The sequence below is a fragment of the Trachurus japonicus genome, chromosome 9 (genome assembly GCF_045865225.1).
Source record: "Trachurus japonicus isolate A0001 chromosome 9, Traja_1.0".
In the NCBI taxonomy this organism is placed as follows: domain Eukaryota; kingdom Metazoa; phylum Chordata; class Actinopteri; order Carangiformes; family Carangidae; genus Trachurus; species Trachurus japonicus.
The window spans coordinates 1,774,611-1,797,654 of NC_140915.1; the positions used below are offsets into that span (position 1 = coordinate 1,774,611).

Below are 23,044 nucleotides of genomic sequence, written 5' to 3' on the forward strand. Positions count from 1 at the left end.
CAAACACTGAAGAATTCCTTGTTTTCTTTGACTGTAAACTGAATGTTTTTGTCTCTTTGATTGTTGCTGTGGACAAAACAAGACGTGGCCTCAGACTGAGACCAACTTTGTTTCCTGAAATTTGATGGAGCAGACGATGAATGGATTGACAGAGACAATAAGTGAAGAGTCTTGTTCTCTCTCTGAATTTCCAGTGAGTGAAATGACTGAATGTTGTGATAATGAAGCTGTGAGGTGAAATAAGTTTACTACCTACACCGGGACAAACTTTGCATTCAAAGTGCTTCACGAAGCTAAGGTGCCTAACGTGTGAACACCTACAGCCCCTTACTCTTTTTCCTGTTTTCTCCGTGGATGGTTTAATAGGAACTCTTTTTTTAAAATGCAATGAAATGTATTTTATTTTGGCCACAACATGCTTTTAGACAAAAACAGGGCACAAAACAAAACAGCAGTGACCTTGTGCAATATAATCATACTAAAACCATGAGGCAGCTCATTACTGCTGCTTAGTGCCTACCCTCTACAATGCAGCCGTCTGGTCCAACGTAGAAACATGAGTCACAGTTCTTCTACTGTGTAATGTTTTAAATATTTAGGGTTCAGTGGGAGAAATAAACTGCAGCAAAAACACCAGTCTCTCCACTCAGATCTGCAGCTTCATGACGCCATCTAGTGGACTGATAGTAGAAGTACAGCAGCTGATGGCAGCTTCCTCTTCCTCACTGCTGTGTGACTGCATTCAGCTGACACTGATATGAAGCAGAGGAGAAGAGCCAATCAGTGGAGGAGCAGCTGGAGACATGATGGACATGTGAGCTGCTGTGCAGAATGAATGATGTGTGTTTCCTCTGCAGGTGAAGCTACAAAGTGTGTGTGAGCTGATGTGGATGTGAGCTCAGCAGCATGGATCAGTGTGAGGACAGAGAGGAGGGAGCCCCTCCCTCTAAAACCAAGAGCCAGACCACAGGTCAAAGGTCAGAGTTAAAACTGTCAGACTTTTCTCTCTAAAAGTCAGTTGTTGTGTTTATTAAAAAATTGATATTTTTCATCAGTTTTTCTCCAACATGCACATTTATCAGTTGTGTTGTTGTTTCAGGATGCAGCAGCAGAGACCAGACTCTCCTGAACCCAGCTGTCTGTCTTTAAAGAGCAACATGTCAAAGGAAGATGTCATTAACTTTAAAGGAGGACGTGGATCAGCTGATCAGATGTAAGACAAAACTAAATTTCAAAGCTTTCGAGTCTCTGTTGAACGTTCTTCCTGTGGAGTCAAATTTCAATGATTCTCCATCAAATCTGAGTTATAACTCGGATACACATTGTCCCTACCTGAATGTCCACATGTTAAAGGACAAGTGACGTCTTTTACAACCTGGACCTTATTTCTGGCATAAAATAAGGTCATTTACTCACCCATGTAACTTTGGTGTCACTTTGGACAATATTTAGGTCCATTCAAGAGTTTATGAATATAGCCATATAGTGGGAGTGATTGGAACACTGAAATGCAAATAACACATTATCTGTTATCGTCATCCAGGGTCTGCAGAAAGCTGACAAATATTCAGCCAGGTTGCATAAAACTGCAAAACTTTTCTGTATTTATGTTCCATGTATCTAAACTATTTAACATGAGTTGTGTTGTTGTTTCAGGATGCAGCAGCAGAGACCAGACTCTCCTGAACCCAGCTGTCTGTCTTTAAAGAGCAACCAGTCAAAGGATGAGGTCATTGACTTTAAAGGAGGACGTGGATCAGCTGATCAGATGTAAGCTGTAACTGACAGTCAGACTCAGGTTATTGTAGAAAAGAACCAGTTTGTACGACGTGTTGTTGGACCAGGTCTGAAACCAAAGTGTCTGTGTCTGTTGTGAACGTCCTCAGGGGACATATAAAGTCCATCTTGTATTATTTCTCTGTCCTGATGTTGACTTGACACTGATTCCTCCACAGAGTGGACCAGGAGAGCTCAGAGGTTCCCAGTGGTCAGTCTGCCCAGCAGCATCAAACACACCTGGACTCCATATTTATGGTGAGGACATGTCCACCAGCTGCTGTTACATCTGTTGTGTTCACCATCATCTCCATGCTGCACTTTGACACCAGTGGATTGTCAGTCTGTCAGGTTTTAGTTTGATGCTGTCACTCATAGAGTTTCTGTTCCAGCTGCTGGAGGAGAACATGGTAAAAAAAAAACAGACTACTGACAAAGTCAAAAAACCCTACCACATCACACCCATTCTTGCCACTCTGCACTGGTTACCGGTCCCGTTCAGAATTCATTTCAAGGTGCTGCTACTCACTTATAAAGCCCTCCACTGGAGAGAGGAGGGGGTGTGACTCACCATCAGTGGGAGACGTGTGCCTGGTACCACGCATTTTTTTCATAGCGTCCGGTGTCCGGTGGACAAGGCCCCTACTGACCAACGGCCGTGTCCACCAAACACACTTTTGGAGTGGTCGCTCTCTATCTCTCTCTCCCTCGCTCTCCCTCAGAACGCTGCCGTTACCAGGTTACAAAACGAGCCGCTTGACAAGCGCGGCGCTGTTCCAAAAGTTGAACATATTTCAACTCTGAGCCTCTGAGCGCCACAACAAAAAAAAAACGCCGAGAGCTTTCTTATTTTCCCGGCGAGGGCGCTGAGTGGTGTGCACGCCGAGCTCTATAGGATCTGAATGAAAAGTAGACGCCCAGAGCGCTAAAAGGGCGTCCGGTGGACACGGCCCCTTTATGTCAGAAGAGGTATTTTTTTCACGGCACCCCTAACGCAGTCAGACGGCACCCCAGTGTGCCGCGGCACCCACTTTGAGAAAGGCTGATCTAAACTATATTGTCTTGAAGTTCTAAATGTGTTTTATACTGATTGTGTGATTGACTGTCCTTTTTAAACAGAGCAAATCATTTTTATACCAGTTTTATTTTGGATGCTTGATTTAATTTACTTTGCACACAAAAACAGATTTCACAAAAACCAAAAACTACCAGGGTCAAAATTATGAGACTGTGTCTGAGGAGCAGACTGAACACTGAAATACCTTCTGTCTTTTGTTGGCCATCACTGCTGTGAGTCACACTGATGTTTGTCCTGTGTACAGATGGAGGACATTTCAGATTTACCCTACCAGTGTTAAATACTGTATATTAATTAACAAACCAGGGATGTGATGGCACTAAATAGAGTCACATCCCTTACCATGATAAATTGTGGTATCAGTCTTGGTGAAACAGTGTCACTGATCTGGTTCTGTCAGGCAACAAAGATGGCGACATCTGTGAAGGAGCAGCTGCTGCAGATTTTGATGAATTTGGGGAAAGAAGAGCTGAAACGCTTCCAGTGGTACCTGCAGGATGCTGACTTACTGGATGGTTTCCCTGCCATCCCAACGTGTAAGCTGGAGGATGCAAGCAGAGAGAAAACAGTGGACTTGATGGTCGGCATGCACACTACTGAAAAAGTTCTGCAGGTGGCGAGGTTAATTCTGAAGAAGATGGGAATTAATGAAGGTCAGTCATGGGAAGTGCAGCCAGTGTTTTACCTTTGTTAAATATCTTGGCTTTGTAACTATTTCCACACAGAGGACAACCTCAACTGGGTTGGTCCTGCTACTCCTCATGATTAATGATTCCCTTTCCTCCAACAGGACAAGACCCGTCAGCAGCAGCAGCAGCAGCAGCAGGTGAAGTTCAACACCTTTTGTGAGGGGATGTCACATTTCACTGTTGTAGTCATCACCATGACTACATGAATTTAGATCCAAATATTTCTGTGTTTAGATTCATTTACTGTGACCTGTTGTTACAAGGACCTTTACCTTATTGTCCTATTATCTGTTGTTTATTCATTCAGAAGCTCTTCACAAATGCCAGCCTAAACTCAAAGACAACCTGAAGGAGAAGTTCCAGCATGTGTTTGAGGGCATCGCTATAGCAGGACACCAAACCCTTCTGAACCAGATCTACACAGAGCTCTACATCACTGAGGGAGGGGCTGGAGGGGTCAATGATGAACATGAGGTCAGACAGATTGAAACAGCGTCCAGGAAACCAGATAGACCAGAAACAACCATCAGACAAGAAGACATCTTTAAAGCCCCACCTGGAAGAGACCGACCAATCAGAAGAGTGATGACAAAGGGAGTGGCTGGCATTGGGAAAACAGTCTTAACACAGAAGTTCACTCTGGACTGGGCTGAAGACAAAACCAACCAGGACATACACTTCACATTTCCCTTCACCTTCAGAGAGCTGAATGTGCTGAAAGAGAAAAAGTTCAGCTTGGTGGGACTTGTTCATCACTTCTTCTCTGAAACCAAAGAAGCAGGAATCTGCAGCTTTGATCAGTTCCAGGTGATCTTCATCTTTGACGGTCTGGACGAGTGTCGACTTCCTCTGGACTTCCCCAACACTGAGATCCTGACTGATGTGACAGAGTCCACCTCAGTCAACGTGCTGCTGACCAACCTCATCAGGGGGAAGCTGCTTCCCTCTGCTCGCCTCTGGATAACCACACGACCTGCAGCGGCCAATCAGATCCCTCCTGAGTGTGTTCACATGGTGACAGAGGTCAGAGGGTTCACTGACCCACAGAAGGAGGAGTACTTCAGGAAGAGGTTCAGAGATGAGGAGCAGGCCAGAGAGATCATCTCCCACATCAAGACATCACGAAGCCTCCACATCATGTGCCACATCCCAGTCTTCTGCTGGATCACTGCTACAGTTCTGGAGGAGCTGTTGGAGACCATAGAGGGAGGAGAGCTGCCCAAGACCCTGACTGAGATGTACATCCACTTCCTGGTGGTTCATCTAAAACGGAAGAAGGTCAAGTATGATGGAGGAGCTGAGACAGATCCACACTGGAGTTCAGAGAGCAGGGAGATGATTGAGTCTCTAGGAAAACTGGCTTTTGAGCAGCTGCAGAAAGGAAACCTGATCTTCTATGAATCAGACCTGCCAGAGTGTGGCATCGATATCAGAGCAGCCTCAGTGTACTCAGGAGTGTTCACACAGATCTTTAGATTGGAGAAACGCCTGTACCAGGCTGCAAAGGTGTTCTGCTTCGTCCATCTGAGTGTTCAGGAGTTTCTGGCTGCTCTTCATGTCCATCTGACCTTCATCAACTCTGGAGTCAACCTGATGTCGGGAAAGAAATTAAACTTTAAACTTTTTAAACCGTTCAGAGACAAATCATCACATTTCTACCAGAGTGCTGTGGACGAGGCCTTACAGAGTCCAAATGGACACCTGGACTTGTTCCTCCGCTTCCTCCTGGGTCTTTCACTGGAGACCAATCAGACTCTCCTACAAGGTCTGATGACACAGACAAGAAGCGACTCACGGTTAAATAAGAAAACAGTCCAGTACATCAAGAAGAAGATTGAAGAGACTCCCTCTGCAGAGAAAAGCATCAACCTGTTCCACTGTCTGAATGAACTCAATGACCGTTCTCTAGTGGGGGAGATCCAACAATCCCTGAGATCAGGACGTCTCTCCACAGATGAACTGTCTCCTGCTCAATGGTCGGCTCTGGTCTTCATCTTACTGTCATCAGGAGAAGATCTGGACGAGTTTGATCTGAAGAAATACTCTGCTTCAGAGGAGACTCTTCTGAGGCTGCTGCCAGTGGTCAAAGCCTCTAACAAAGCTCTGTAAGTGTAGAGATAGTTGGATTTATTCATCATTGTATAAAAACACTTCTGTCTTTTCAACAGGACAGAAAATAAATCCCTTTCTTTTTTAATTCCTCATGATCATCTCTTCAGACTGAGCAGCTGTAACCTCTCAGAGAGAAGCTGTGAAGCTCTGTCCTCAGTCCTCAGCTCCCAGTCCTCTAGTCTGAGACACCTGGACCTGAGTAACAACAACCTGCAGGACTCAGGAGTGAAGCTGCTCTCCGGTGGACTGGAGAGTCCACACTGTAGACTGGAGACTCTGGACCTGAGTAACAACGAACTGAAGGACTCAGGAGTGAAGTTGCTGTCTGGTGGACTGGAGAGTCCACACTGTAGACTGGAGACTCTCAGGTGAGGATCCATCCAGCTGTTTATCTGATGACACTTGAACACACCTCCAGGTGTTGACAGAGGGTTCCTGTGTGTTGTTGTGTGTGTTCAGTCTGTCAGGATGTCTGGTCACAGAGGAAGGCTGTGCTTCTCTGGCCTCAGCTCTGAGCTCCAACCCCTCCCATCTGAGAGAGCTGGATCTGAGCTACAACCATCCAGGAGCCTCAGGAGTGAAGCTGCTGTCTGCTCGACTGAAAGATCCAGACTGGAGACTGGAGTCTCTCAGGTATGGAGAGGCTGCTGCAGCCACACACACTGTCTGATAGAGGAGGAAGAGCTGGAACATTTTCTATGGCCCCGTTCACACCTGGTCACACCTGGTATTAACATCTGTCTCAGGTGATTGATGCATTGATAACATCAGATCTGATCACTGAGACCATATCCAGAGGTGGTGTAGGCCACAGTGAAGCTCCGCCCACTCCACTGACGTCCTCTGTCTCAGTCTGACTTGTCCCAACACAGTTTATACTGAAGACAAAATCTCAGAGTGTTTCAAACATGAGCTGTGCAGCTTTCATCAGTCACAGTGATGAACTACTGGGATCAGGAGTTTCTCCTCCTGATGACTTCAGTGTCTTAAATTAAATTCACCTGTAAAGGTTATAATGCATTTTAGGTGCATTCTGAAATTTAACCCAAAAGCCAAACATCCCTAACTTTTTGTGAGTACTACTGTATCTCATATAATGCATAGATCTATGTGATATGCAGCAGCCTGGCTCCATGCAGCAGCCTGGCTCCATGCAGCAGCCTGGCTCCATGCAGCAGCCTGGCGCCATGCAGCAGCCTGGCTCCATACAGCAGCCTGGCATCTGTCATAGTGGAGTCAGGCCTCATCTGACAGCTCAGTGTGACGTAGGCTATGACCAACAGCCTTTATGGGAGGCAGGCTATTATCTGAGGGAAGCCTTTATTTCTAAATCCCTCCTTTTATTTTTACACATAGCGACCAAGCTCATCGTTCATTAGCTCATCTTCATTTTCTTCACGTGCTTTTCTCCTCGCTGCGCTGTCAGACCTGAGTCTCTGTCTCCGTTACGCTATATCGCTTCAATCCCATTCAAGTCGCATTTTTACAGCGTGTGGCGCGCTGCGGAATCTATAATATATCCATGCTCCGGACACGGAGCAGAGACCCAGGCCCGACAGTGGAAAGCTGTCCCTCTCTGAAGCAGAGGACGAGGCTTCATTCCCGTCAGTCTTCACAGACAGTCCACACATGAGTTTCTTTGTTTGTTTGTTTGTTTTTCTTGTATTTAGGGCCGGCCTTTTTTTCGTTCGTGTAATGATTGAATACAGGCCATTATTTGATGAAATGCGGTATGCTATTATAAAGTAACTTCAGATCACATAATCACTGATAAGTGTGCGTCCCTCTCCCGACCCTCCCAATAAACCCCCCCCCTCTCAATAAACAGTTCCGACGTCCGTGAGGCTGCACTTCAGACTGGTGCGGTCAGCGGAGGGAGACTGACATAAACTGCGTTGAGATTTTTTTTGCCCCTACTGTAAAACATCCGGGGCTTGAGCCCAAGTAGCCATCCCATAACCCCGCCCCTGTTCGGGTGCAAAGTCACTGTTAACGAAATCAACATCTAATCTGTCCCTTCACAATAAAGTTTGTAACGTGTCTGTTTGGAGCAGCTGCTGACAGTGACAGTTCCTCATCACTAAACCTGAGCCACCATCACAGCATGAAAAGTGGGATTTTCGTCCCCTGTGAACCAGGGCTTGACGCTAAGCTTTTTTCCAAGTAGCACTGTGCTACCATGCTGAAAAATTTAGTAGCACACAACATTTTTTAGTAGCACAATAAAAATTTTGTAGTTTTGGTGAAAATATCATTTTCAAACAAATAAAGTAGATTTAGCCTATAATCCTAACCCTGTAGACTAATTTTTAATGTTTTAACTGGCTCTTTGCCTTAACAAAAATCAGGAAAGACAAACAATGCAAATATGTGTGAGAAAATAGAATATTTATTACAACCAATATTAGTTTTTAGTTTTACGCTGTATGTGTGTGCATGTGGCCCTGGGGTGGGGGTATTGATGAGCAGTGAACCTATATTTCCCTCAGTATAAAAAGCTGAACATTACATACAGGGCTCTACACTAAGATTTTTTAGGAGCACAATGAAAAATGTTGTAGCAGGCTGTTTAAGCCTTAAATAATGCTGAGGGTCCAACATGACCCATTTTTATATTTGAGAACAGTAAAAACACCAAACATTTTTCCTCAACAACCTGTCACACAAGCAGCTCCATGTTGCCCCTGTGTGATGTTCAGGGACAGGTCAGACAGGGAGCTTTGAGGTTGAAGTTTATATGAATGTTGCACTGTGAGACTGTGACCACATGTCAGCTGTTCTCACCGCGACAAGCGTTTTTTTTTTTTTGATAGCTCCGCGGTAACCTCGGAGGCCACGTACCACCTAAGGGCTTCCTTCACCTGGGGCAGAGCTCCGTGTGAAACAGTAAGAGAGACACAGCCAGAGACCGTGTACCGGAGGGAGAAGCAGGTCGAACGTGCACGGAAAAAAAGCGCATCGCACCGAATGTGCGCTGCTACGGTGTCGCCTTGGCGTGCATGACGCGCGTCTACCTTGAAAGTAATGTGCGGAAAAGACGTTACATCTGAACGGCCCCGATGTACACAAGCTTTAATCAATGCGGCGGCCAAAATCACCAAACAGGCAGGGGGGGGGGCGGGGCGGGGCGGGGGGGATACTGCTCACGTTAAACAGCATGCAAAGCGGTGCATGCAGTTTCTGTCCGAGTCGCACTGATGCGACTGAATGCAATTTTTTATTCGCACGGGCTATTATCAACTCGTATGCGAGCAAAACTGTCGCACTGTCGAGCCCTGCTGTGAACAGATTTCCCTAATTTCCGGCAATTAACGACAATTTATGGACTGCAAACGTCGCGTTCGTCCGTGCCACATACTGACGGAAACGAACCACTGGTGGAGGGGCTAATTAGCATATGAATAGCGGCGAAACAGTGCCTGGTCAGAAGGTGTTAATGGCTCTAATCAGCATATGAACAGCAGCGGCCAGGCGGGGCTTGAATGGCCTCACTCAGTATTGGTTGAAACCACTACTCTTAAACCAGAAAAATGACTCGTGATTGGTTGATATATACTTTTAAACTAGAAAAATGACTTGTGATTGGTTGATATGTATACTTTTAAACTAGAAAAATGACTTGTGATTGGTTCATATATATACTTAGAAAAATCACTCCTAATTGGTTGAAATATACACACACACACACACACATTGTTATCCTATGGACATGAATTTATTGAGCAAAGGAAAATTGCCAGCAACATGTTTATTCACAGAAAGAGCTTTATTGGCATAAATAATAATAAAAAATGTATGTATAGCTACATAGCACAAAACACAACACACAGCATTCTCCTCCATGATCCTACGGCACAGCTCTGTTTGCTGCGTCTGGGATGTAGGTAACAGATGACATTCTTTTTTAATTTTGTCCAAGTTGTAAACATCTGTGGTGTGTTGCCCTGTATTCAGGATTTGCCCCTGAATGTGAGGTTGTAGAGCTCCAGAGAACTTTTCACAGCTTCCGCCTGCGCTGCAAGTATAAGACAGTAACACTTAAGCACAGCATTAACATGCATCCCCTTACATTCAACAGTAAGCAGAAAGTAGTAAACGTTACTTACACACAATAGTGTCTTTATCGGCATCAGGCACAGTGGTCACGAGGTCAGTCTGTGAAAACTAAATGTACGGTTAAGATGAGTATCTGTTTTACGTTTTTCCTCATGCAGCAGAATGAACACATAGCCTATTCTTTAAATCTTACCCTTGCTCTGGTTTGTAGCTCCTCCAAGTTGCCTCAGAGTTGTGAAGACGGCGTACTGCATCCTGTAAATACACAGAAACACACTTTGATAAAGCAACACACTGGTTCAGGCTACTTTTAGCTTGGGCTACGGAAAGAAAGCTTTACTATTAGCTTAGCAAGCAGGCACCGAACATATTCTTACCGCAATTTGGGGATTGCATTCGTCTTTTCCTCTTAGAGTTGGGCTCCTCTGGCCTGTTTTTCATCTCCAAGGCATGAAGGCAGTCAGTCCGAGTCGGAGGTAGTTATCTGACAAGACAGCCCACTAACAGCGTTCAAAAGCACTCTCCTCTCGTCGGTGTGCCGACTTGCTGTGGAAAGGTGTTCGCGTCCATGCAGAGGAGTTGAGGGGGGGGCGAAGTTAAGACGCCGTCCAGCCATTGTAGTCAACGAATCAGCAAAGTTAGAAAACGTTGTGAGAGAAGTCTGTTTACGCCTTGCAAGTACTTCCGTGTTAGTCCTGCCCACGACCTCAAGTGATTGGATGAGGACCCGGAGTCTCGTCGGGTCCTCCAATCACAGGGGAGTTCATTGTTATATGGAAGAACTTGCGAGATGTGGTTTGCCCATCTCTCAACACTCATTCCAAACGTAGCCTAATATGTTCAAAGTTGTATTCATTTAGACAAACCTGGGAAAAGTCCTGGGAAATAGTGTCCCATTTAAATTGTCTAGTTAAAATGTGGTTGCTTTTCACTGTTGTGGTTGTTGTATTAATCTTTTCTACATAACATTGTAGTAGATTTTACATAATTTTTAAAAACCTATTTAGATGATGATTGAAGTCAATTTGTTTGTTTTTTCTCTGAATATATTTCTTTTAAAATAGTTTTTTTTTTTTTTTTTTTTTTACATATGGCCCTAATACACCAGCGTACTTCTCAGTATTGACAAAATGTGTTAAAATTCAAATGCATAAAAACTTTTTTGGGATGTTTTAAATTGACAGTGGGTTTTATAAGGATTAAAATGAAGTTAATACCTTTTAGAAAAATCTGACCTGGAATAACACTCCTCCTGCTACCATGCTACACTGATTTGCATTTGTATAGCTCACAGCATGATCATTTACATGTTAAAGCCTTCCCTTGAATTAGGGAGAGGGGGGTGATGGGGGGGAAACTGCCCCGCAAAGCCCACGGCAATTTCTGACAATTCACGACAATTCCCGACAGTTGTTGGTGTTTCCTGCAAATTGTCGTATGCAGTCGCAAACCTGAACTTCCACGACAATTTACAGTGCCGCTAACTGTCGAAAATCCCACTTTTCATGCAGTGCATCCGATCCTCACTCACGTCGTGACGACGGGACAAAGTCTTTTGGACATATATTGTATATTCTGTGTTTTTCCTCTCTATAACCGTCCGGCGGAGAATTAAAAAAAACAAAACAAAATGGCCGTGAGTCCAGCCCCATCGGGTCCATGGTCCAGGCTTCCAAGGGGGGGGGGGGGTTGCATATGGTCATTGTCCCCACCACTTTTCAAAGTAAAGTGACGCCCTTGGCTGTGGCTCCTGTGGAAACCTGCTCACAGCCTCATTCTTCAGCTTCCTGGGGAGTTTTCTTCAGACAAACACAAGTTGTGTTCACACTCAGTGTTTCTCACTAAACTCTCTGGGCCCTAGTTTGCTGGCGCAGCGCAGGTGGCGCAAGGTAGCGCAGCCGGTCTAATGCAAGTTTCGACCAGCGCAGCCTAGCGCAAAGTCAGATTGGAAGATTGGCAGATCGCGCTGCGCTGAGATAGGCGTGGCCGCGCAGCAGGGGGAGGCGTCACAGATTCAGCTTGGTGCAGTGGAAGTTTTGTCCGAAAATGTCCCGCCGAGGTTGCGCTGAAAGCTCGCCACCTCCAACCAGGTCTAGTCTCAGCGCAGGGCGAAGCGCAGCAGGTGCAGTGGAAGTTTGGCTGACTGACCTGCAGTGCACACACGTCACCAAGACCTCACAGGCAGATTTCCACAGTTCCAGACACATTTCAATGCAATAAATATCCACAATAACCACTATTTAATGCAACTAACGGAATCAACACGTGAATTTATATCTATATAGATTGTCCCGTCACATCTGACGTCAGATCAAAGCAGAGATCAAAGGCTGTGGCACGCGCAATGGAAACTCCACCTGAATTAACACAGCAGGGACGAACTGGCACTGAAAAGCAGCTGTGGATGTCCCAAGAGCAGGACTGAGGGTGGATGACTGCATGTCGCTGCCGTGTTGAGATACCACACGTTGTGATGATCCCCTTTATTTATTTATTTATTTATTTATTTATTTATTTACTTATTAATTCATTAGCGCGAGCGACCGCATCACGCAGCCGTAATGAAAAACAAAACACAAATCTTCATCTCTCTTAGTCCACCACAACAGCCTCGGTATCAGATAGTCAGTATATAGCCTACTACAGTATACTCAGCATCTCTATCACAGAAAAAAAAGAGACGGACAGAGAGAGAGAGAGAGAGAGAGAGAGAGAGAGGAGGACAGAGAGAGAGAGAGAGAGAGAGAGAGAGAGAGAGAGCGCGAGTCCTTTACGCTGATTTAATCCACATGGTCTGTGTTTATGTTGTGATTAGTGTACACCTGTCATCTTGCTTACATAGGGTTTGAATAAATGTGAGTTTCTTTATTAGTTTATTAGTTGTTGTGTCTTACATTGGGCAGGGGTTCTCAGTGTATCAGATCAAACCTGGTTAAGTATATTAGTAAACTCATTATTGGTCACTCTGAGCTCGGACCTCCGGACCAAAACAGCTGTTTCCTCCTGGGAGAGGTTCGGCCTCTGGCGTCGCTGTCTCCTCCGTCCATGTCCAAGTATAAAATGACAAACTTGCAGCGCGCATCACCCGCCGCGCAGTTAAAGGTGAGGAGAGGTGCTCCTTTGATTGGTGAAGATCTGACTCGGCTGTGTCAAACCCACTCCACGCCTTTCTCTCCTCCTCCTGTCTCCCTCCCGCCCTCTCTCCTCCCTCTTCACCGTTTGCGCCGGTGGGAGGGACGAGGGGAGGGGTTGCGCTAGTCTAAGTCTGACTGCGCGGCCCAGCAAACTTGCGAAATGGACCTGGGCCACACCCCGTTGGCGTGGCGAAGCTGCGCTGATGCTAGACTTCACCTGGTCGACGAAACTAGGGCCCTCTGTTTCACTGAGCTCTAACAAACGTGTCTTCACCTGTGCCTTTCCTGGTGCATTGTGGGATATCTGGGCTGGTCAGCTCCACCTGTTGTGTCTTCATCTTCTTTGCTATGACGTGTGTTTGTGCAGCTTGAGAGTCAGAGAGTGAAAGTGTGTGTCTCACACTGCAGTGACATGACATGGAGAAAAGACATGATGAAGTGTTTCCTCCTGGTCTCCTCCTGCTCTGTATCATCACTAGATAAAGACTCCAGCTCCTTCTTCTCTGTGCTCAGTGTTCATCCAGACATACCAGCCTCCATGTAGCATCCATGGCTAAATGATGGTCGAACTCTCAAACTGATGGTTCACAATGTTTTATTCCTTGGACCGTTTCAATGTAAACACACCGTAAGAGCTATGAAAAGAAGAAAACAAAATACAGTTACCTTTACTCTTACTTGAAATTGCCTTTAAAGCAGAAGTAAGTGATATATTTGTGTTAATATAAGTCTTAAATAGTTATATCTTCCGTCAGCAATCACTTCTATAGAGTGTTTGGTCTGAAACACGGGTCTGTCAGTCCCTCTGCTCTGCTCTGAGCCGAGGAGAAAACATTTATCGTATCCTACAGTTTTTATCCAATGAGGAGAGAGAACGGCATGCAGGGCTGTGTGTGCAGCCAAAGGACGCCGTGAATGTGGCGACGTAGGGACGAGGACTGTTATGGTGCGTTCAAGGAAACTCGTATTTTTCCGACCGTGAAGTCGTACCAGTTCGATCTGGTACGAGTTCACGGGTCAGAAGTTACGAGTGGCCGTTATAGTGACTTTCACCGGTAAAACAGGTCGGAGAAACACGAGTGGGTTGCCTGGAACGGTACAAAGTCGTAAGTTGTGACTTGAAGCTGTAATTTACTGTTTCAAAAGCCTGCCTGGAACGCAGCATTAGCGAAAACGACCGGACCACTTACTTCTGCTTTAACTGCCTTTATCACAATCATGTAAGTTGACCTTTTATCTAATAAACTTATTGTAGACTCACAGGTTTTACTCAATGAATTTAAATATATATTTTAACTGCTACGATTGATGTTACAATCATGAAGGAAAATTCACATTTTAACTGAAAGACAACCTCACATAGGCCCTCATTTATGAAACTTGCGTACACCAAAAAAATGGGTGTACACCAAATTCACCGCAAGGATCGGCATTTATTAATCTGAGCGTGAGCGTACGGTACGCACAAATCTCACGCCAGCTCTGACCAGGTGTACGCACATTTGGAACCAGCGTAGAACATGCAGGAAGGAGTGCTGCTGTGTCAGAACGATTATTAAACCATAGTCTAATAACGCAGCGATGTGGACCACATGTTGTTGTTGTTTATATTGATAAAAAGTTAAAAAGTAGCCAAAAAAGAGAAACGCTACAACCAAGTCCGTGTTGAAAATTTAACTCGACTTTTATTTTGAGCAACTGAGATGAATTAAAAACCACGATGTGACAGATGCTCGTTAATCAGCTGTGTAAACAGAAACAGAATGACAGACAGACCTGTTATTGTAGATCACACACACAAACTTCCAACATCTGCAGCACCAGAGCATGACCGGACGGCTCCTCAGTCTCTCTCTCTGCCGGACACCGGAGCCGGCGGGGGAGGGGGGCTCCGCTACCTGTCCAGGTCCAGCTGATCTCCGCGGAGTGTTTTTTTTTTTTTTCTTCCCCGTCACCGGGACCTGTCAGCGGGACATCGAGCCGGTGTTTCACATCCCTCCATCAGCCGAACCATGCCAGCGGTGCTGATGGTCATAAAGTCGCGTTCGCAGCAGTAATATGCCTATGATTTCTCCTCAGTCACTTGTGTTTAGTAAACTGCAGGAGCATTTCATTAGATCGCTGGGTTTCCTGACGTGGTCGGTGACACGTGCGTCTGCAGCCTCCATCCACCGGGATGACGCTTATCAATCACAAAATCTATCAATCTATCAATGTCCAGATATTTAATGTTGCCGCCCTCTCCCTGTTCAACGCGGTAACGCCAGTAAAGTCTCTTCTTGGCCGTCTTCCGTGTCTCCATGTGGTAAAAGGGGCAGGGCGACGCCTCTAAAGCAGGAATATATCGGGGCGGGACATTTAAATGACGCTCGTTTTCAGCCGCCGGATTTATCACCACCACGCCGGTTCTACGCCGAAATCAGCAGCGTACACACTTTTAGTAAATCACACGTGACACTTGGCGTACACTGATATTTACACCAGAATCTACACCAGATCCTGCGCAAGTTTGATAAATGAGGGCCATAGAGTGCAATATAAAACAATATTTGACATGAAAGTAGCATTTTTAACCGTTCGTTTTTAACCCAATAAACAGTTTTTAACCTTAGCAGACCTTATATAAAACAGACAAAATACATCCTGTTGCATTAATAAGACAACCAACGAGTTAGCTTATAGCTTCATCTCACTTCAATACAGACCGACACGGCAACTTGACCGATGCTAATAGTAGCTACCGCTAACCACAATACGTTCCATACATGAAAATATCCACGGCAACCAAACTCGAGCCAGACATAAATATAGCATGAAATGGTAACAAAACAAACCTTGTGCCCCTTATTAGCCAGGTGCTAGGGCGTTCCATGTGGGTTAGGCACACTTTGCTTGCTTTTAGCATTGAAGACACACTCTTAGCCTTGCAGACACACTTTTCCTACTGCCGGTAAAGTCCGAAGCACCGGATGTGTACGAGGTCTCGGCGAGATGCTTTCAAAATAAAAGCACTAAATATCCGTCTGCTTAATATATAAAAAATAAAAGCCTGGCTTTATAGAATGTCAATAAGTAAACATAAAAACACATTTATAAAAATACTGACTTCCGGTGGCGCGCTACACGGCATGGCAGCATAGTGACTGAGCTCCGGGCATCAGCCTCAAATTCAATAATCTTTACTCAATAGGACTACACATAAACAAACAAATTACACTCCGCTTCGACGATGAACGTTGACAAAGCCAAGAAAGAAAGGTACGACCTGCGCAGTAACCCAGAAAGAGAACTCGAGACGGAGGCTGAAGCTAGCGAAACTCCGAATCAAGATGGAGGCGGCAGGGAGACCGAAACTTTGGATTCAATACGCACGGCGGTGAGTGAAGTTTTGACTACGGGAATGGCAGCGCTACAAGCCGAATTGAAAAAAGACCTCTCAGACTTCCGCGCGTGCTTCATGGAAGATATCAAAAAACAAATGGACGAATTTGTATCAGAAGTAAACCGGAAAATACAGGATGTGACAGGCCAAATTGAGGGGGCAGTGGAACGCGTGAGCCAGATGGAGGAAAACATGCTCGGCATGGAAAGATGGGACATTGGAGTCAAAGACACTCTCACCCAGCTGCTTACTAAACAACGGGCGCTACAGGAAAAAGTGACTGATCTGGAAGGGCGCTCTCGGCGCAATAATATCAGGATTTATGGCATCCCGGAGGACGCCGAGGGCACGTCTGCAGTGACTTTTATTGAAAACTTCATCAAGACGGAGCTGGGGAGCGAACCCGGCCGTGGACTGGGAATTGAGCGCGCGCACCGCGCCTTGGCATCAAAACCACCACCGAGTGCCCCCCCACGCTCCATGGTGGTTCGTTTCCTCCAGTTCTCAGTCAAAGAAAAGATCCTTCACGCAGCCTGGAAAAAAGAGCTCCGTGTCCAAAACAAACGGGTGTATTTTGATCATGATTATGCAACGGAGGTACAGAACCAAAGGAAGGAATATATACCCATCAAGAAAATACTGCGAGAGACTGGCGTGCGCTTCCAGACCCCGCTGACAAAACTGCGAGCCTTTTTTGACACGGGCCCCGTAACTTATAACAGCGCCGCACAAGCAGCAGAAGATTTGCGGAGGAGAGGATACACGGTGGGCGAGATCCCCGGCAGGACCAGGAGCAAAGACATCTCGGAGGAGACACTGGCTCGGCTTCTCCCCTGGGAGACGACGGAGGCCCGACCCGATAGAGAAAAACAAAGATTCCAGCGGCAGATCCGAGATAAGCTGAAGGAATATCGCAGAACGGAACCGGGAGCAACAGCAAGGGATGAGTGAGACACTTAATGATAACCTCCCCACTATCTTATTATTACGTTAAAATACAGGCTGGTGCCTATGGGCAATAGACAGAGCCACCAAACTCTCTTTTCTTTTTCTTTTTTTTCTACTGAGTGAGGGCCCCACCCTGTGGCCAGCTCCCTCACTGTCGAAAGCGACATGACAGCTTTTCTGATGGAGGTTCAGTTCACTGTTCTACTACGTTCTCGATGTTCATCTGTTTTATACTGTATTGTTTATTACCATTGGTCCGGGGTGATACAAGAATGTTTCAATTGCAAGACTGATGCATTATCAACACTATAATATACAGTCCCTGAATGTAAATGGGCTGAATAACCCCGTCAAAAGAAGCAAAATGATTGCTAAAATAAAAAAGGAAAAAGTAAACGTGGCATTTTGGCAGGAAACGCACCTTTCAGGTGCTGAACATGAAAAACTTAAAAAGATGGGGTATAGAAATACTTTCTTTTCATCATATAAGAAAGGAAAAAGAAGGGGAGTAGCTATATTGATCTCAAATGCGGTCAAATTCGAATTCATATCCCAAATTAATGATAGAGAAGGTAGATTTGTTTTGGTGAAAGGAAAAATAGACCAAAAAGAAGTAACATTATTTAATGTCTATGCTCCCCCGGGAAGCAATATAACCTTTTTCAGAAAGATATTTGAATTAATTACATCACAAACGTATGGGACTCTTATTTGTGCAGGAGATTTCAATATGCTTCTGAACCCTTCTTCAGATACAACCAATAGAACAAGAAAAAGGAATTTGACTGAAAAACGCATAAACAAAGTACTTAAAGATTTGGGACTTATTGATGTGTGGCGGGCTCTGAATGGATCAACCCCAGGTTATACTTTTTATTCTGCAAGACACGCAGTCCATTCAAGGATTGATTATTTTTTCATGTATAACAAAGATCTTCATAGGTTGAAATGTTGCAGAATAGGTCAGAGGGATCTTTCAGACCACTCAGGGATTTTTCTAACCTTACATTTAGATGGAAGACAGCGAAAAACTTTGTGGCGACTTAATACTGGCTTGCTAAATGACCATATCTTTAGAGATTCAATGGAAAAGGACTTTGCACTATATATGCAGGACAATAATAATGGAGAGGTAAACCCCAGCATATTGTGGGACGCTGCTAAAGCTGTTCTCAGGGGGAAGATTATTGCCAGGACAGCTGCACTAAAAAAAATAAAGACCCAAAAGTTAGCTGGTCTACAGGAAAAACTGAGAAACTTGGAACAAATACATATAACAAATAAAGAACCCTCGATCATACAACAAATTAGACATACTAAACAGGAAATAGATAAAATATTAAGCGAGGAGGTGGAGAAAAATATAAGATTCATGAAACAAAGATATTATGAGGCTGGCCCCAAGGCTGCAAAATTATTGGCTTGGAGGCTCAAAAAACAACAGGCAGAAAACACTATCCATAAGATCAGGGATCCCACTACAAATAGAATTACTAACAATCTGGACGGCATACAAAAAGCATTTGAAAGATATTATAAATCTTTATACTCTCAGTCAGAACAGGTTAATAGCCACTCAGCTGCTGAATTTTTGAGCTCTTTAGACCTTCCCACGTTAGGTAAAGAAGCTAACGATAAACTTACCTCGCCAATAACAAAGGAGGAAATAAGTAAAGCCATCTCAAGCTTGAACACTAACAAATCACCTGGGACGGATGGCTTTCCTCCAGAATGGTATAAGTCAATGAAAGATCACCTGCTCCCCTATTTGGAGTCCAGCTTTAATTATATTCTAAAAGGAGGCTCCCTCCCCCCCTCCTGGAGAGAGGCCTTCATATCTGTGATCCCCAAAGAAGGGAAGGATAGAGTGGACTGTAAAGGGTACAGACCCATTAGTGTTTTAAATTCAGACTATAAATTGTATGCCACCATCCTTGCAAAAAGAATGGAACCTGTAATGCCCTTACTAATAGACGAGGATCAAACAGGATTCATAAAGAATAGACAGACACAGGACAACATAAGAAGAGCCTTACATACTATCGAACAGATTAACAAAGATCAAATCAGTGCCATCATTCTCAGCTTAGATGCTGAAAAAGCTTTTGATTCAGTCGGGTGGGAATATCTGTATTTAGTTATGAAAAGATTCAATTTTAGTAAGGATTTTATACATTGTATCCAGGCACTTTACACCTCCCCCACGGCAAGAATCAAAGTTAATGGCAGTCTGTCTGACTCTATAACTTTACAACGTGGCTGCAGGCAGGGCTGCCCCCTCAGTCCCAGCCTATTTAATTTATTCATCGAACCCTTAGCCCAAGCAATACGCCAGGAAATAGAATTAGAGGGTATATCCATGGGAGGAGAGGAATATAAAATAAGTCTGTATGCGGACGACGTGTTGATCACAATAAAAAATCCTAATTCAGGCCTGCCTCTGTTAATGAAAATGCTAGAAACATATGGGGGATATTCAGGATATGCCCTAAATATACATAAAACACAGGTTATGACATTTAATTACACACCTAATGAAGAAATCAACGTAACGTGTAGTTTTAAATGGAACACGCCCTTTATTAAATATCTGGGAGTAAATTTGCCTAAAGACATGTCACAGTTATTCAATATTAACTATAACAGTATTAACAAAAAAATATATGATGACCTTGATGGGTGGAGCCTGTTGCCTCTTGACTTTGGAAGCAGAATTAGATCAATAAAAATGAATATTCTCCCTAGGTTATTATATCTTTTTTTATCATTGCCAGTGGAAATCCCTCTGAAACAATTTAGAGAGTGGAACAAACATATTTCACGATTCATTTGGAATAAACAGAGACCAAGGGTAAAATTTTCCACCCTTCAGCTTCCGGAAGAGAGGGGCGGCAGGGCCCTCCCATCTTTAAGGGACTATTATTTAGCAGCCCAACTGAGGCCTCTAGTATATTGGTGTAACCCTTCTTATGAAGCGAAATGGAAAACCATGGAGTTATCTTTAACAGATACACCAATCCATTCACTGCTTGGCTGTGCGGGGATGGAGAAAAAAACACTACATACAGAGAGCCAATGGGTGAACTGTTCATTGAAGGTATGGGGTGAGGTGGTTAAAAAATTTGAACTCCAGAAACAGATAAAACTACTTAGATGGCCAGCGTATGACCCCGAATTCACACCAGCATTATTAGATCACAGATATAAACAATGGACCTATTATGGTGTTACTGCTCTATGCAAAATTGTTAAAAAATGGGAACTTATCAGCTTTAACGATTTGTGTCAAATGTATGGACTAGGTGGGCAAGACTTCTACAGGTATTTACAGGTCCGTGATTATTTTTGTAAAAAGCTAAAAGGTTGTAACCCAGCAGAGCTATCATTGTTTATACATATATTTATCGATGCATACAACTCTGGGAAAATTAAAGGACTTATAAGCAAGCTATACCACAGCATCACCTCTCTGAAGAAGGACTCAACTGACTACATAAAACAACGGTGGGAAAAGGAGTTAAATACTGTAATAACAGAGGACATGTGGTCAAAGGCATGGAAAACACAATCATCCTCCACCAATTCATGGACCTGGAGAGATTTTTGCTGGAAAAGTTTAATTCGTTTTTTTATAACTCCCAAACAGAAGTCCAAACAGACTGGTACACAAATGACCTGCTGGAGAGAATGTGGAGAAGCTCTTGCTGATCATGCCCATATTTTTTGGTCTTGCCCCTCCATTCAGTCTTTTTGGAGAGAAGTGACAAAAATTATCTCAAAGGTTCTATGTTTTAATATGAATGTATTGTTCACAACTCTTTACCTTGGGAATATGCCAGATGGGTTGAGTGAAGCTGATCAGTATCTACTCAGGGTCTTGCTGGCCTCAAGTAAGAAGGCCATCACAAAATGTTGGCTCCAGAAAAATGCTCCCACTACAGAATCTTTTGTTGGTATTGTAAAACAACTACATGTACTAGAGCAAATGACATACTCAATCAGACTCCAAAAAGATCTAGGTGAAAAACGGTGGCAGAAATGGAAAGACTACTTAGCAAATGAATGAGACTGTATGCACACATTTGTCTTGAGGACTTATTGATCACCCCCGGACCTTGAATATGGGTAATTGTTCAATGTCTTGTATCTGTTTTTTGTTCTGTACTAAAAGTTGAAAATGACTTTTAAATAAAGAGTTTAAAAAAAAAAAAAAAAAAATACTATGCTCATATTAAAGGTCATTTACACTCCATGTGAACACAGTGATAAAACAGTGTGTGTGTGAGAGCCATGTAATGTCCATGTGTGCATGCTGACAGAGAAGGTGCTGCTCTGACCCCCCTCCTCCTTTCAGGGTGGAGCCTGCTGGAGCCCAATTCGGTCCGGGGAAGTGTAAGTGTGTTTTTACTTTGAGCAGCACATTCAACCATCTTCACACTGTCACATCACTGACCTCATGAGTCTTCATCAAACTGTCAATAACTGATCACATGATCAATAACTGCAGCTGTGTCTTGTTCTCTCCATCAGATTCCTGTCCACTCACAATCGACACAAACACAGTGCACACAAAGATCAAACTGTCTGACAACAACAGGAAGGCGACATATGTGATGGAGGATCAGTCATATCCTGATCATCCAGACAGATTTGACCGGTATCCTCAGCTGCTGTGTTCAACTGGTCTGACTGGTCGCTGCTACTGGGAGGTCGAGAGGAGCAGAGACGTTTATATATCAGTGAGTTACAGAGGAATCAGAAGGAAAGGAATCAGTGATGACTGTGGGTTTGGATGGAACGAGCAGTCCTGGAGTCTGGAGTGCTATGATGGTGGTTACAGAGTCTGTCACAATAGCAGACTGACAGACGTCACCTCCTCCCCCTCCTCCTCCTCCTCCTCCTCCTCCTCCTCCTCCTCATCATCCTCCTCCTCCTCTGTCTCTAACAGAGTAGCAGTGTATGTGGACTGTCCTGCTGGCTCTCTGTCCTTCTACAGAGTCTCCTCTGACTCACTGATCCACCTCTACACCTTCAACACCACCTTCACTCAACCTCTCTATCCTGGGTTTAGACTGGAGTGGTCTGGTTCCTGGTTGAGTCTGTGTTGAGTGAAGCAGAGTCTCCTCCTGTCACAGAAACCTTCTCACTGTTGAACAGACAGTTCAGTCTCTACATGTCTGTCTCTGTCTCTGTCTCTGTCTCTCACTCACGTTTTCACATTCATGGATTAAACCAGTTGATGTTTTAAACTCTTCTCAGTGATTCTTGTAAACTTCTTCCTCTTCCTTTAAAGATGGAAGCGTCGATTATTACAGGACAAAAACCACGGTGACTTTTACTCAGCTGCTGATGAAGGACGAGGCCTAATATCACCAAGCTAAAAGTCTCTGAGCCGCCAGCGTCACTGAGGAGAAAAACACATTTTAAACACATTCACTGTTCATGTTCAACTTTACAGGCTGTTTGTGAGCTGCTCACAGCTAAACACACACAACAAGAAACACAACTGGAAACAAACATCATGTTGTAGAGACACTGAATAGAATGAATTACATGTGATTTCTTTTTCTTTGTGGTTTTACTGAATCAAATAAAACAATGTGAATCAGTTTTATATGTGATGGACATTTCCTGCTGATGTAGAGCAGCACAAAAACCATCAGCTACTAATCCTACCAGCTAATTATTTTTTCTGTTAACATGACGCTGAGTTCATGAAGTTTGTAGATTTAAATTTATCTTGACTTTGAGACTGATTGTTTTTTATTATATATTTCTATAATTATTACCTAACTGCTGTTTCTTGGAAACTGGAGCCAATCAACACTCATGACTTCATTTTCGTTTATTAGTGATCATTGATTGGTTC

The 23,044-nt window shown here is 44.2% G+C and overlaps 2 protein-coding genes across 2 annotated transcripts in view; one reads left to right on the forward strand and one right to left on the reverse strand.

Moving 5' to 3' along the window:
• Positions 1 to 23,044, reverse strand: part of LOC146980466 (endosome-associated-trafficking regulator 1-like) — a 537,750-nt gene that overhangs the window by 207,822 nt on the left and 306,884 nt on the right. The gene's annotated exons all lie outside the window — the stretch shown is intronic.
• Positions 778 to 22,283, forward strand: LOC146980474 (NACHT, LRR and PYD domains-containing protein 3-like). The gene is given in 12 exon segments (XM_085787897.1): positions 778 to 977; positions 1,100 to 1,213; positions 1,657 to 1,770; positions 1,956 to 2,034; positions 2,169 to 2,180; positions 3,255 to 3,543; positions 3,645 to 3,680; positions 3,851 to 5,648; positions 5,763 to 6,023; positions 6,115 to 6,288; positions 21,530 to 21,567; positions 21,706 to 22,283. Coding segments are annotated over 12 exon segments (3,564 nt in total). The 5' UTR covers positions 778 to 906.